The sequence below is a fragment of the Lepidochelys kempii genome, chromosome 9 (assembly GCF_965140285.1).
Source record: "Lepidochelys kempii isolate rLepKem1 chromosome 9, rLepKem1.hap1, whole genome shotgun sequence".
Taxonomy (NCBI): Eukaryota; Metazoa; Chordata; order Testudines; family Cheloniidae; genus Lepidochelys; species Lepidochelys kempii.
In genome coordinates, this window is record NC_136388.1 from 44,593,995 (window position 1) to 44,609,430 (window position 15,436).

The window sequence follows — 15,436 nt, forward strand, 5'->3', positions numbered from 1 at the left end:
GCGTAGCTCCTCTGCGGGGAACTTGCACAGCATCTCCTTCAGTGTCCGATTAAATTGTTCCACCAGTCCGTCAGTCTGTGGGTGGTAGATGGAGGTGCGTAACTGTTTAACTCCCAGGAGCTCGCATACCTGCTGCAACAGCCAGAAGGTGAAGTTGGTACCCTGGTCCGTTAGGATTTCCCGGGGCAGGCCCACTTGAGCGAAGACCTTCACTAGTTCGCCAGCGATGGTCCGGGCAGTGGTGCTCCACAATGGCACAGCCTCGGGAAAACGCATGGTATAATCCACGGTGACCAGCACATACTGGAATCCCGCAGCACTTCTTGGGAGCGGGCCCGCCGAGTCCATGGCCACCCACATAAATGGCATCTCCACTATGGGCATGGGAACCAAAGGGGCCTTGGGTACTTGTGGGGGAGCCGCTAATTGGCACTCCAGGCAGGAGCTACAATAGTTCCTCACCTCCTGGTGCACACCGGGCCAAAAGAACCGTATCAAAATCTGGGCAAGGGTCTTTTCATGGCCCAAGTGCCCTGCGGCAGGGATGTCATGTACGAGCTTCATTACCGCTCATCGGCGGCACTGAAGCACCAGCAGCTGGGACCGTGGTTCTCCCATGCGGGGATCCTGTTCCACCCGGTAAAGACGGTCATGGTGTAGCTCAAACCAGGGCCACTGATTTGCACGATGCGGGTCGATCACAGCCCCATCGACAGCGGCTAGTTGTCCATAGGCCCAACTAAAGGTGGGGACTGCTCTTTGATTGCAGGAAAAGCCTGTGTTAAGTCGGGGTTTGATAGCCGGCCCTGACGGGGGTTCCTCGGTCCCTCCCTCGGGGTCTGGGATCTCCTCCTCCAGTTGGGCCTCAGGGCAATCTCCTAGCACAGAGGTCGAGCGGAGGATCTCTTCGAACGCCGGCAAGTCTCGCCCCAGAATCACTGGGTATGCTAGTCGAGGAGCCAGGCCAACGACCATCCATCGTGTGATCCTGGCCACCATTAGTGGGACCAGGCACTGGGATATGGCCGCACATCACCATGGATACGTTGCAGCCTGATCGTCCACAGGTGGGGGTTGGCCCGGGGCCCCAAGGTCTGACGGATTAGCGTCTGGCCACAGCCCCAATTGATCAGGGCCAGGGCTGGGTGGTCCCCGACAATTACCAGTACCGTGATCTTGGGGACCTGTGGTAGCCAGGCCCCGGTCTCTCCTGCACAGATGTGGCCGAAGCTGCAGTCCACCTCAGTGCAGTCATGCTGTAAGTGTCCATACTTTCTGCATACAAAGCAGGGCCCGAGTTCCGGGTGACCACCCTGGGGGCGGGGGGGGGTCCCATTGGGCCCCTGGGGGGACTCCGACAGGACACTTGGCACAGGGGGCGCAGATCCTTGTCAAGGTGGGAGTTCAGGGCGTCTAGCCCAAAGCCCTAAGCAAGCCTCTTGCCCACGGGGAAGACTCCACACTTCGGTCTGAGCGCCCCCTTTCTTTTCAGGGTTCGGGCACTCTGGTCCTGGGGAGTGGGCTCTGGTAGCTGGGCCCACCGGTGCTTCGGCCGCAAGGAAGTCTTCCATCAAAGCGACGGCGGCGGCGAGCGTTGCTGGCCAATGGCGAAGCACCCAGGCCCTTCCTCACGCCAGGAGGATGTGTATGAATTGTTCTAAAATAATTTGTTCCCGGACCTCGTCCGCGGTCCTCCTCTCTGGCTGTAGCCACCACTTGCATGCTTCCTTTCCAGCTCTTGGGCCACCAACCGGGGTCTGGTGCCGGTGGGATAGTTCCAGAACTGATGCCGAAAGGTTTCCGGGCTGACGTTTAAGGCGTCCAGAATTGCTGCCTTTACCTGGTTATAGTCCCGTGTATCCTCCATAGACAGCCCTCTGTACGCTGTTTGGGCTGTCCTGGTTAAGTATGGGGCCAGAAGAGTGGCCCATTGGTCAGGGACCCACCCTGCAACCAGTGCTACTCTTTCAAAAGTTACCAAAAAAGCTTCAGGGTAGTCATCGGGTCCCATCTTGGTCAGCCGCACTGGCGCAGCGGTGCGGGGTGACCCGGCCATGTCTCCCGGCTGGGGCTCTGCGGGGCACGGCAGTGCCATTGCCAGCTGCTGCCGACATTGCCGCTGTTGTTCCTGGTTCTGAACCCCCAGATCCCGAATCAGCTGCTGTTGCTGTGCTCCCAGCTGCTGCTGCTGCTGGAGCTGGGCCGCCTGCTGCCGCTCCTGGCTCTCGGTCAGGAGCTTGGTAAGTTTGTCCATATCCATGGCTCATTCTGGGGTATGTTCCCCGCCATACCCCTTCTCACAGATGTCGAGGGATCGTGCCCACATTCTCCACCATGTGTAGAGAGGCTAGCCGGGGCTTGTCTCTCTCCGGGGCAGCAGGGGACCAAACCGCCTCGCTACCTTGGGGAACAGCTCTTGCGGGGAATTAGTCCGGCCGCGCCAGTCTTCCTCTATGGCCTTAGTGAAGGTACAAAATAAGCACAGTGACCCTAGGGCGGGGCCTTCGTGAGTCAGGCGCTCAGGCCCTCAGCAGGGCTGAGCAGTAACAGTATCTAATGGTAAGCCCGGGCCCTAGGTCAGGGCGGGGCACTGGTGAGTCAGGCCGGGGCTGAGCAGTAACAGTATAGAGTAACAGTAGGTCCAGGCCCTACGTTCCAAAGGGCCTGGGAGAGGGGGAGACTGCCACCCGTGAGTTGGGTGGCAGGGGGGGACTCAGGCCCTCCCACTCCACTGAGTCCCAGTCCGGGGCCCTAGCAGCAGCAGAAGACCCGCTGCTGTGTCAGTGGGGATCCTGGCCGCAACACACTGACATGGGTTCTCGCAGGGCTGCAGCCAGAGTAGGGTCGCCTGCCCCCAGGCTACTTCGACTCCCCCTCTTGAGGTACCTGGGTCAGGGTGGTGTCCTCAGGGGGATACAGCACCATGGGTTCCTCGGGGTAGCTGGCCAGGGGCAGGCTTGGCAACTCCTCTGAGTAGCTGGCGTGGGGCAGGCCGGGCCAGTCCTTAGGTCTTCTGCAGGCCGCTGGGCTTTCCCACTCGCGAGCTAGGTCGGAGGCGTCTGGCCTCCCCATCGGCTGCCTCTACAGTGAGCCCTGAGGTCAGGCCTTTATACTTCCGGGGCAGCGCCTGACCCTTTCGGGGGGCAGGCTCAGAGCTCCCTGGTTCCACCCACTCTGGTGTCTGAAGGGACTCGTCTCTCTCCAGGGCAGCAGGGAACCACACCGCCTCACTACAGTGGAAATTCACTGCCACTCTGCATCCTTCGCTCTTACCCCATTGTTTGTGGTTGAACATGAAATTGTAATGACAAACATGTAGCTACTGTATTATATGGTCAGAGCAGGGCAGGTCAAGTTAAAGGAGATGTTTTACAGTGAGTGATAGATTGAATTTTATCAATAATTTTGGGGATTTCCTTTCATCTATCAATATGTGTCCCCAGAATTAATGCATCCACAAGCTAAAATTGTTCAGAAAAGTTTTCTTGAAAAATCTGTTACTACTCCTAAACAGGAGTTAAACTTCAGATCCTTGGTACTGCAGCAGGGGCAGAAAATACCAAAAAGCCATTACACCATTAGGCGGCATGTTTGATTTTCTATATCAAAGCAGCTGTTGGCTTTTACTGTAAAAAAAAAAATTGTAATGGAGAAACTACGGTAATTTTTTTCAGTTCTTGATTAAATTTAAAAAACAGCTAAAACAGTTCATTTAGTTTGATGATAAACAAGAAATGCTGCCAAGCTAACCCTCCCTGGCTTTGCAGCTGCCATATCCCAGACTGTAGACATGGGCAAGTAACAATTTGTGATCTTTGTTCCTGAGTCATTGGGTAAGATTTGAGCAGAGTCCGTTATTTTTGTTACCTTCTGCTCTGGCCTGCTTGTTTGTCTCATCAGCCTGTTATGTCATGTCTTTTAGACTGTAAGCATGTTGGGGCACGGCCTGTGTTTTCTGTATGTTTGTGCAGTGCCTAGCACAATGCGACCCCAGCCTGGTTGGCCTCTAGGAGCTACCACAATATAACCATTAGATAGTACAATATAGAGAATATTGTCAGCTGAGTTGTGGGTGTTATTAAACCAATTGCATTGAGCTTTAGATCAGGCCCTTTATTATGGACATTGCCCCCATAAGAACATAACATAAGAACCGCCACACTGGCTCAGACCAAAGGTCCATCCAGCCCAATATCCTGTCTTCAGACAGCGGCCAATGCCAGGTGCCCTAGAGGGAATGAACAGAACAGGCAATCGCCAAGTGATCCATTCCCTGTCTCCCATTCCCAGCTTCTGATAAAGAGAGGCTAGGGACACCATATGTTGTATGTGTCTGAAAGAGCCTCATCCCAAGCCCTTTGAAGTCAATGGGAGTTGTTCCATTGATTTCTGTGAGTGTTGGATTGGCCCCAGATTGGTTTCTATAAAAAGCATTAATTGTTCCTTCTTTGAGCCCTGTACAGTTGGACTCTTGGTGCTGGTATAATGGAGCCTGGCTTTGCAGGTTAAAGACACAGAAAGTAGTACTAATAGAAATAAATGTAAGTTCTGTAAAACAATATCACTATGAAACATGTGACAGGTACAGAATGCATTGAGGTGTGGAGTGAATAATGCTGGCAATACATACTCATGCTGAGTTAGCCTTTGTACCACACCACACCATCCCCTGAGAGCAGTCTGGGTACCAACTGATGGGTAGAGTAGAAGAACTAGAATAGACCTTGCTCAGTCCCATTGAAGTGAATGGTAGCTTTCTTGAGTTAATGACCTCAGGATTTGACCCTCTATATATTGGGAAGAAAAAACACCTTAGGGCAGACAAATCATTTTTCTGTATGGGCAGATAGCAGGGATTCCAAGCATTTTGTTAACATTGTCCGTTTTCCTCCACAATCTGATTTTATCCAGTTCAGTGGTCTAGTTTATTTGTTAAACAAAAGTGCATTGAAATCAGTACAGGTGCCAATGCCCAATAGGTGGTTATGAGATATTTTTATGTCAAACTATGTGGTTAAAAATAAAAGCAATGCTGATTGACATTATTGTTAAGTCTATTTATAGTATGATGGTCTCACCACACAGGATTCATTAGAAACCTCAGGATTTTTCACTTACAACACTGTCTCTTCCTGTGCACTGGATGTGTAGTGTTCTGGTGTGTGACTCAGTTTTGGAGTCATCCCATTTATTGTTTTGGAGCACTCAATAGAGGAAATAGCAAAGGTGGAAGGATTGCAGTTCAAGATTTAAATGCAGTGGCAGAACTGGAAGTGCAGGGGGCTTGCTTTGGAAAGCAGTGGATATCGTAGAACAGGGCTGAGGTGCATTGGCAGAGCATGCACGGTGGTGGAATAAGGGAACCTATGCGAACCTGTGCTTTTGTCAAGCCATCCAGTGCTGGTAGTCCACTCACTCTTGCGCTGCTATACTCCACTCACAGATCTATATAATTAAATAAACGTAGAGGCTAATACAATGTTTATAGAGCAGGGGCTGCATTTCTAGGAAGGTGAATGGCATCTCTTAGTAAAGACAAAGACATCAAGAGGAGACTTTGCACTGCAATTCTCAAAAGAAGAATCTGAACTTGATGGCAGTTGTCAGTAGTTAAGAACCTGCAGATGGCGGTGTACAAACAGTCCCATTTTTAATCCATTCCTTTAACCTCTAAGGTCTTGGTTGTTTCCGGTCTCTGGACATTCAGGGTATCAGTCTGTATACACACTATGTTCTTTTGATCTCCAGTACCATGCACGTATATAAAATTTCCTTCTGCATTAGCTTGTGTTGCCAGTAAAATCCAGCAAGGCATAAATCCAGTAAATAACTTCTAGAACATGGATGAATTCTGCTCTGATCCATTGTCATTTCAGCTCCAGAGCTTGTGAGGTGCTGAAATCAATAGCAGCTTAGAGCACTGGGCACCTTTCACCCACCCCTCACCCACCTCACCTCCTCTCTTACCAGTTTAGTTGCATGTGTTGTGCTCTATTGTTCCACATGTGAGGTAGACATTTTCCCTTGCTGGTCATGCTTCATCCTGCCAGAGCACTCAGATTTAAAATGGTGCATGGGAAATATTCACTGGGAGGAAGTTTTTTTTCTCCATCCCCGTTATGGGAGCCACACACGTGCCTATTACTCATAAAACCCTTTCGTGGGCACTTTGTGTAAACACCACCATCTCCAGAGTTCCGTTCCTAGCAGCACTTGGTTGAAAGTTGAACGCAAGCCAATAGGGGAGGGTTAGAGCAAGATCCTTGCTTTATATTTCTGCACAGATTTCTCTCTATAGAACACGCAATGCTCTCTGGTCATTTTGTGAGGTAGTGGTAGTCTGCAAAGAGATGCTGTAATAGCTGTTACTTCCCTATGGTGTTCATCTGGAACTATGGATTCCCTTACTGATGCATTTGGGCCTTATTTTGAATGCTGCCAAATTCAGAGTGTGAAACTACTGAAAATATACACACAATACAAGTACCTGGAAGATGTTCTTCAACGCCTTCATCTACTGAGGGGCAAATGTTTGATTCCTCCCAATACAAATATATGTAAATTTTAAGTTACACTATAATTTGATTTGTATAGTATGTACTTAAAGGGTGTCTCCATCTCTCTTATTTTACTAGATTCTATGCTGCTAGTGGCTGACCGGTTTGATGGACCATCCAATGTAGACACTGTAATTGGTACCATTCACACCCGGATTGCTGAAGCCATTTCTAACATGCAGGAAAACAGAGAGTCTATCACAGCCAAGGTAAGGAGCTGAGATCTGTGTCTAAAGTTGATATTAAATCAGTTGAAAATGCTCTGGCTACAGCCTTGTGCATTTTCTTCCAATACCATTCAACTGCCTTAACATACAGTAGGCAGAGAGATTAAATACCAGCTTCTTTTAATTAAAAGAAACCATTCACCCCATACAGGCAAAGCTTGTCAAATGCTTCTGATTCAAACTCCTCCCCATCTCCACCTCCAGCCAACCAACTTGATATGTATGGACCAAATACTGCCTGGTGTTGAATTCTGAATCCCTGAGGAAAGTGTGGTGGCATTGTATTATGGTGCCTCAACCTCTGTAGCCGAGGGGTTTTTTGTATTCTCACTGAGCTGAGCTACGGACTGCAAGTTTGTGGGCTGCCTTACACTTGACCCAGGAGACAACCGCTCTCGACAGCCACAGGGAACACTAAGAAATGGAAACATTTGGCTTACTTGGTTGTATTTATGGAGTAGGGTTGTTACATGGCAATCATCCTGTGAAGCAGGTTCTGCTGGTGCTCAGCATCTCACAAGAGCTACATTTCCACGTGCTGTTTTATTGATCACCACTTTCAGCACCACTAATCACAAGCACATGACACAGCTGCATGTGTAAGAAGCCTTGGCAAAGTGAACAGTCTTCCCGGATTCCTGCTTTTCACACAAACATACCACCAAGCCTCCCAACCTGTCATTGTTATTCGGGACTAAAAAGCGTGTTCATCATATGGGGAAGTAGAACATCATCTGAACTGCAACAAGCACTGATGGAGCCCCCTGTTGTAAATGCAAGCGTTCACAGGGGGTGGATACTCTATTCCAATCCATACTTGACTAGAGCAGCAAAGTGCATTTGACAAGCTTTCTGACTTGGATCTTGTAACAAAGTGCACTTGACTGTATTTGCACGTGGAGCCAAGTAGCAGAGCTTGGGAGCTGACAAATCGCTGAGATGATGAGTGTGACAAATAGGGAAGGATCAAGGATAGAGAGAGCAAGGAAAGTGAGGTTTAAGAGCCACACCGCTTCCCTTTCCACTTCAGTCTGTGAGCACAGTTTGAAATCACTGGAAAAAATTGGATCACATCTGGTTCATTTCTACACATGGTGTTTCTCTAAAGTGGTTACTTGTGACATATCAGCCAAGGCTCTTGAGGTACTGCCAGTCACAATGCCTTTGAACTATCAGCAGTTGATCATCCATATCAAAGGCTTTATTTAAAGTTTGAAAGTAAACAGCCGATATATTTATTTTCTTACCCAGGGAAAAAAGGAAATATTCAGAAGATATGCCCATAGGTTATCTGTCTTTCCAGGCAAAGGGTAGAAATTTACACCACCATGCAGTCATATATGGTCCATTATATTTCTCTGATATGTAGAGGTGGCACACTGCAGTGCTCAGCTGGTCCAAGATAACTTTGGTTTGGACACGAACAAAGGCTGTTAACATAGTGCAAAGTTAAAAGACTAAGGTGTGCTCAGCACTGGCCCAATTCTGCTCTCATAGATGTCAAGGGGGAATTTTACCATTGACTTAAATGGGAGTAGAGTTAAGCCAGCACTGAGTGCTTTTGAAAATCACAACCTGAAGTCTCTCATTCACGGGAAGAGCCAGAGGTGGCTTTTGGACCCAGCAAAGCCTGCAACCACGGTTCTGGCCGATTTGGGGGAACAAGAAATGGAAAAGAGACTCTCAGCTTCCATTTGAAATTAATGTAAGTATTTTAGCACTTCTCCTTGAAAATGTGATCAGTAGGAATTGGGATGAAGGGACTTCAAAGTCTTTCACATGTGTAAAGTGGGTCAGTTAATTTTGGAATGTATCCAAACAGTAATCTTAGCTGATGCTCCCCATTCATTAGGCTGGGTCTGTGCATAATGGTGCAATTGTGGTGGCCAGCAGTTGGTTATAATCATGTTAGGGGTGTGGCTAATAAGTTTTTCACAGGGCTACCCACAAATGATAAGGCTGGTTACCTGAGAAGGAGGTGATGCACCTAGCTACCACTGTTACTATCGGGGTAAATCCCTCTTGCATTGGTGGTGGGAAAAGAGACCTTTTGATATCCGGTCCACAGAACAAGGTCCTTTGATAGGTGTGGTGACATCTCCCCTAATGTCATCTGATCCACCCAGGCCAGGATAAAACTACTCAGAAAATAAACAACATTGCAAGCAGTGAAATCCCACAGCACAACTACTCCCAAATGCCAGCCTGATGTGCGGCCAGGAGACTTGTGTATTACTATCCTAACCAGGAAAGCGTGCATATTGCCATAGTTACAGAATTTCCCAGAACCAACATCTGACTCATCAGTTTGTTGTTTCACTACAGTTTTTAAGTCATGTTCGGCAAACAGTGTCATTGTTTTTTATCAATGCTCATTTTTTGAAACAAAACACAGCAGCACCATAACCGGCACCATTCCTTTTACCCCTCTCCCTTCAGGGAAACTTCTTGGCTGGGTATTGAACTGTTTCCCATCTGTACCCTCACTCCTGACAACTAAGTCCTGGATTTCAGACAGTATAAACTGTAAAAGACTGTAAATTGCTATTTGCATAAAGGGAGTCTGTTGATTCATCTGTTAGTGTAAATTAGCATGCTGGGAGAATTACTTGGGTAAATCCTCTGGTTCAGTAAGAGACTAGACCCTGCAATGTAACATATAGCATTGGAAATACACTAGACTGAAGATTTCTTTTTGACTTAAGGAGTGAGTGTTACTTCTTCATCTCATATCTGCCAAAATGGCTAATTTTTAAACTTCCATGTATATTACAGAGGTCTGGGTACATCCAAATATTTAGGTTCTTCACTAGCATAATAGGAGGCTGCTAGAATTAGTATCTGAAAAACGCACATTGAGGTTTGAGATTCTATACCTGCTCTAGAAGGGTTCAGCCAAGGTTCACCCAATTTGCTTGCCCGCATCTGATCTGCCATTCTCTCTGATGTCCAGGTAGTAGTGGTATGGAGGTTAGTTCTGTTGCTTTCTGCTTGCAGGAGCTGTGATTTCACATCCCTGGTGTAACACTGTATGAAAGACAGGTTTATAAAATGATTTCAGATTATTTGTCTTTCAGCATTCTCAGATGCTTCAGTCATTTTGGGGGGGAAATGGAGTTTCAGTGTGTGGAAAGTTAGCACAAGCTGCTATTTTCAGGTAATTTTTCCAGAGAAGTTGGACATTTTATATGGCAGGGGAGGGGATATCCCTTTCTCAGGTACTGAGCAGTGCAGTTTTGTCTGTCTATGATCAAGTCAAAGTTTTAGACCAGACTCATCTTTACAGTAAGCATGTTCATAAAATAGCCTCCTGCCCATCGTAGCAATTGGCCCAAATTTCCTTGCCAGTTACAACCATTCACCCTTTGCCTGTAAAGGTTTGCACAGCTGTAACTCAGAGCAGAATTTGACACATTAGCTGCATGTATCAACTTGTGCTAGAGAGAATTCACTCTGGCATCATTTCTCTAATGTTGTTCTCAACAACCCACTGAGGCTGATGTTAACAGCAGAATAATTTGTCTTCCTGAACCCCAGCTACCTTTCCCATGACTCTGAAGTGCTGTAACTAACAGATTCTGATGGAAAATTAATCTGAAGCTGGCTGGCAAATAGATAAGTCAATGACAGACCAAGCAGAGAGATGGATAGAAATACCAGTGCAGCACAAAACACAATGCTAATAGAGCACAGAAATAGAGTAATCAATTATAATAAGGAAGAGAATAGAGGAATGAATGGATCTATAAATGCCATGAAGTGTTTTTCATTATTCCTCTGTGTTTTTATATCCCTGAAAGAATTGTTTCATAATAACCACAGTAATAGGACTATAAACGGTAAACTACAGCAATGAAATTGGACTCATTTCATTTCTATAAAACAAAATTTTAAATATGTTATGTATAATTTTTAAAGATCTTGCACCAGAAGAAGTAGACAGATGAAATATTTGGATTGCCACAGAATTGCCATTACAATGCATGATTCAATATATGTGTTCTACCCACACCTGTTTAAGAGGACAATATATCTAGAAAAGAAAGATTCTAGACGGAGGGCAGGAGGAGTGGATGCTTACCAGGAATGCTAATGGGGCTCACTCTCTCCGCCATCTAGGTAATTTGTTATAATCGGGTCTTAGCAGAGAGTTCACAGAATCATAGAAATGTAGGGCTGGAAGGGACTATGGGAGATCAAGTCCAGCCCCCTGCACAAAAGCAGGACTGATTACACCTATACCGTCTCTGACAGGTGTTTGTCCGACCCCTAGTGATGGGGATTCCACAACCTCCCTTGGAAACCTATTCCAAAACTTAACTACACCTACAGTTGGAAAGTTTTTCCTAATATCTAACCTAAATGCCCTTGCTGCAGTTTAAGCTCACTACAAGTTCTCAGCATACAAAGAGCATTCAGCTGCTGGAGTGAAATGAGTTGGCACCACTTGCTAACATTCAAGTGCTTGATACCTCTGCATTAAGGAATTGTGTGCTAATGTACTATTATTTTAGGATCTGTTGATAGCTTCTACCTGCAAATTCATACTTGGTTAAATAAGCAACTAGCCTGAATTTAAAGACACCCAAAGAGCAAATGGCCTATTTTGAAAATGTTCATGTTTCTTGAACCAAAATTACAAGAAACACCCTACTTCCACAGACCTTCTGTCAAAAACCAAGTGAATTCTTCTGTTCAATTCACCTGTCTCATTTATCAATTTACAATTTCGCAGGTCCAAATCAAGGCACCTGGTTCCTCATTAGGCCGCTCAAATCTCCAGACATCTGTTCTATTGATCTGGGGGAGCCTGAATTTGCTGACCTTCCAAGCACACTACAGAAACCATTGATCTGATTGGGTGTTTGAGGAAGGATGAGGGTATGCTTCTGGGAAGGATTGGCTACCACAGAGCTCATTTGTATTGATTTATTTATTTGGCTGGTTTTATTAATAATCAAAAACACTCCTACAAAAAGCTCTGAGCATCCTATTAGTAACTAGACATGCCATAACAATGATATCCAGCCAGCAGCATTAAATACTGATACACAAGTAAATGAACTCAGCCAGCCAGTGATACTAAATAATCTAAATGGAAACAGTGGCTTATCTCAGACAAGCAATCCACAGAAAGGGAGAATTTTGGTTTTATCATCACAGAAAACTAGGATCCCTACTGATGATGCAGAAAGGAATAAAAATGCCAAAAGAGGCAGATCTCCTATTTCAAAGACAGGAATGCAGAGAGGCATCAGGCCGTCAGTTTAGTAATGCTGTAAAAGTTTCTTCTGACCCAGTTCAATGCAAAATATTCCTAATGCTTAGTAGCCTTCATTAGCAATGGTCTTTGTCAACCCTGACTAATTAAACTTCACAACATGCCTGTGAGTCAAATAAGTAAGTATTATCACTCCCAAGATAGAGAAACTGAGGCAGAGAGAGTAAATGAGTGGCCCGTGGCTGCAGTGGAAGTTAATGGCAAAGCTGAGAATAGAATTGAGGAGATTCTCTTTTAAGATTCTGAATTAAAGATGATTTTAAATTCTGTCAGGAACACTTCTAGTACCTCAGTAATATTATTGTAAGGGTAGCTGCAGGTCATATGTACATATGGAAATAGATCTTAGACCCTTTCTTAATCCATTTAGAACATGGAGTGTTTAGGTAATTATGCAGATGTAACTAATCAAAGCTCCCCTCCTCTGGGTGAAGGAAACAGTGATCAGATATTTAGAGACTTTGTTTTCTTGCTTTTCAGCATCTTGAGTCCTGTTTTTCTTGTTAAACTGCACTCACTAGTGTTATTCTTCCTCATAGTGCAAATAACTTTGGGCTTGGCCTTTTTTACAGCCTGATGATATTTTTAGGATAATTTTCTTTTTATACTTCAAGCTACTGGGCTTTCTGGTTTGCAGCACTCTCACCCAGAGTGCGTGACCAGCCACCTTCTGTCTACTCAAATCCTTCCTTAAACTCATTTCTTATGCAAAAAACATCAACGTATGCTGTCACCTACTCGTAAAGGTTCTGATCCAATGAAGGCCATTGAAGTTGTTGGAAAATCCCCAGTTGCAATATCTTAAAGCATGTCTGCTGTCACAGCACTCTCCTCTAGCCCCTCTAGCACACTGTGTGTCTGATTTTCACCACTTCTCAGTCTGGATTGTAATTGCCTTGGCGCAGGGATCATGGTTTCCTTTGTGTCCTCTTGCGTGCTGAGTACCGCTTGGTCACATAGTCACTGCTTAACCAATATGAGCTGTGTGGTGTCAGCAGCACCTCCATCCCTCTGCAAAAGTACTTGCAGGAGAATAAAGAGGCATGGGAGTTTGGATGAAGTAAGAACCAAACCCGAACACCTAGTGAGCGTAGAATGTATTGTTGTGAAGTATTTCTTTCTTCATCTGGCCCAGAAGCCATAGTCGAACGCTGGAAATCTCACAGATTCATTGCGTTTAAGGCCAGAAAGTACCATTAGCTCACCTCGTCTGACCTCCTGAATGTCACAGGACAGAGAATTCCACCCACTTACCCCTGTATTGAGCCCAGTAACTTGTGTTGGACTAAAGCATCTTCCAGAAAGGTATCCAGTCTGGATCTGAAGACATCAAGAGATGGAGACTTCACCGCTTCCTTTGGCAGTTTGTTCCAATGGTTAATCACCCTCACTGTGAAAAATGTGTGCCTCTTTTCTAATTCAGATTTGTCTGGCTTTAACATCCAGCTATAGGTGGTTCTTCTGCCTTCCTCCCTGGGTTAAAGAGCCCTTTAGTACCTGGTATTTTCTCCCCGTGAAGGTACTTATACACTGTCATCGAGTCACCTCTTGAGCTTCTTTCTGATTAGCTAAACAGATTGAGTCCCTGTTGTAAAGTATTTCCTTCGACCCTGCAATCATTTTTGTGGCTTTTTCTGTCCCCTTTCCAAGTTTTTTCAGAATCCTCTTAAAATGCAAATACAGATCCACTATCAGTCTCAACAGTTTCCTTATACAGAGGCAAAATCACCCCCACCCCCGCTTCTACTCACTGCTCCTCTGTACATCCAGTGTTTGTTTTTGCCACAGCATCGCACTGGGAGTTCATGTTCTGTTGTTTGCCCATGATGACCCCTAGATCCTTTTCAGAATCACAGCTTTCCGGAATACAGTCCCCCATTCTGTAGCTATGGCCTCTATTCTTGGTTCATAGAGGTAGGACCTTACATTTGGCTGTATTAAAATGCATTTTGTTTCAATGGCCATAGCTTTCCAAGGGACCCAGATCGCTTTGTTTTTCCTGTCCTGTCCTCAACATTATTTACTCCTCACACGATATTTGTGCCATCTGCAAATTTTATCAGCAGTGACTTTATCTTTACTTCCAGATCATTGATAAAATATTGAATAGTGGCAGGCTTAAAACCTCTCCCTGTGGAACCCCACCAGAAATATCCCCATGTGATGTTGATTCTCCATTGATAATTACTTTGTGAGATCTGCCAATTAGCCAGTTTCTAATCCATGTAACGTGTGCTTTATTGATATTGCATAGTGTGAATTTTTCAATCTGAATGTCGTACAGTATAAAGTTCAAACAAATTACAGAAGTCCATTCATCTAAACAAGAAATAAAATCAGGTTTATTTGATGACCTATTTTCCTTTAAAAAAAGCATGCTGATAGGCATTAATTATATTTCTATCCTTTAAATCATTATTGATTGAATCCTATGTCAGATTTTCAATTATTTTACCTGGGGTTGCTGTTCAGACTGACCACCCAATAATTACCTCTGCTTGCCCTTTGTGAACATTGGCACAATATTAGCATTCTTCCAGTATTCTGGAATTTCCCCAGTATTCCACGATTTATTAAAAAATTAACATCAGTGGGCCAAACATCTCCTCAGCCAACTCTTGGGTGTAAGTTATCTGGGCCTATTGATTTAAAAAATGTAGTCCTAGTAGATGCTATTTAACATCTTCCTTCGTAATGGGCTGGGAAGTACTTAAGCATCCTCATTCCAAACACAGAACATAAATATTTATTGAACACTTCTGCCTTCAGAAGTGGAGCTATTCTAGTTGGATTTGCAGACCAGGTAGATTTGGGATATTTCTCCCAGTCATCAGATATTTCAACCCCAGGCATTATATTATTCCAGTCAGTATTTGTATGCATTTAAAATTTAACAATAAATGGCCCTGAAATGTAATCTGATACTCTGGTAAAAGTATCTGAGACCTCTTTACTTACTCACCAGCTTGTAAAAATACAAGGCCATCTTTTATCCTATATGTAATATACTATTTGGACCAGTTTATTGCTTCATAAACCATAGCAGAGAATAAACCATTAATAACTATTCACTGGTGTCAGTGAGAGCAAATGTGAATTGTTAATTATTTTAATATTAATGTTTGACTGTAAATTTTCAAAGGTTAATGTTAAAAAGTGCAGTCTGTAGAATAGCTGCGGGAGAGAGCTAGACCCCAGCATTACAGGACTGTACCTCAGCACTCGAGGTAATCAATCAGCTGCCATGCAGCTCTTGCCAGAGTCCAATAAGGTGCATTAGAAACAAATGTCTCAAAATTGCTCTTGTGTAATTATGAACAGAAAGTAAGTGTCCCTCCCTCTCTTCTTATATCCAGCTTCCATGTCCAATT

At 45.0% G+C, this 15,436-nt stretch overlaps 1 protein-coding gene across 1 annotated transcript in view; it reads left to right on the forward strand.

The window, feature by feature from the left end:
- GPC1 (glypican 1) overlaps positions 1–15,436 on the forward strand; it is a 322,306-nt gene that overhangs the window by 295,124 nt on the left and 11,746 nt on the right. The window contains exon 5 of the mRNA XM_073360055.2: positions 6,636–6,766. Coding sequence (XP_073216156.1) covers positions 6,636–6,766 — 131 coding nt within the window. The remainder of the gene's footprint in view (positions 1–6,635; positions 6,767–15,436) is intronic.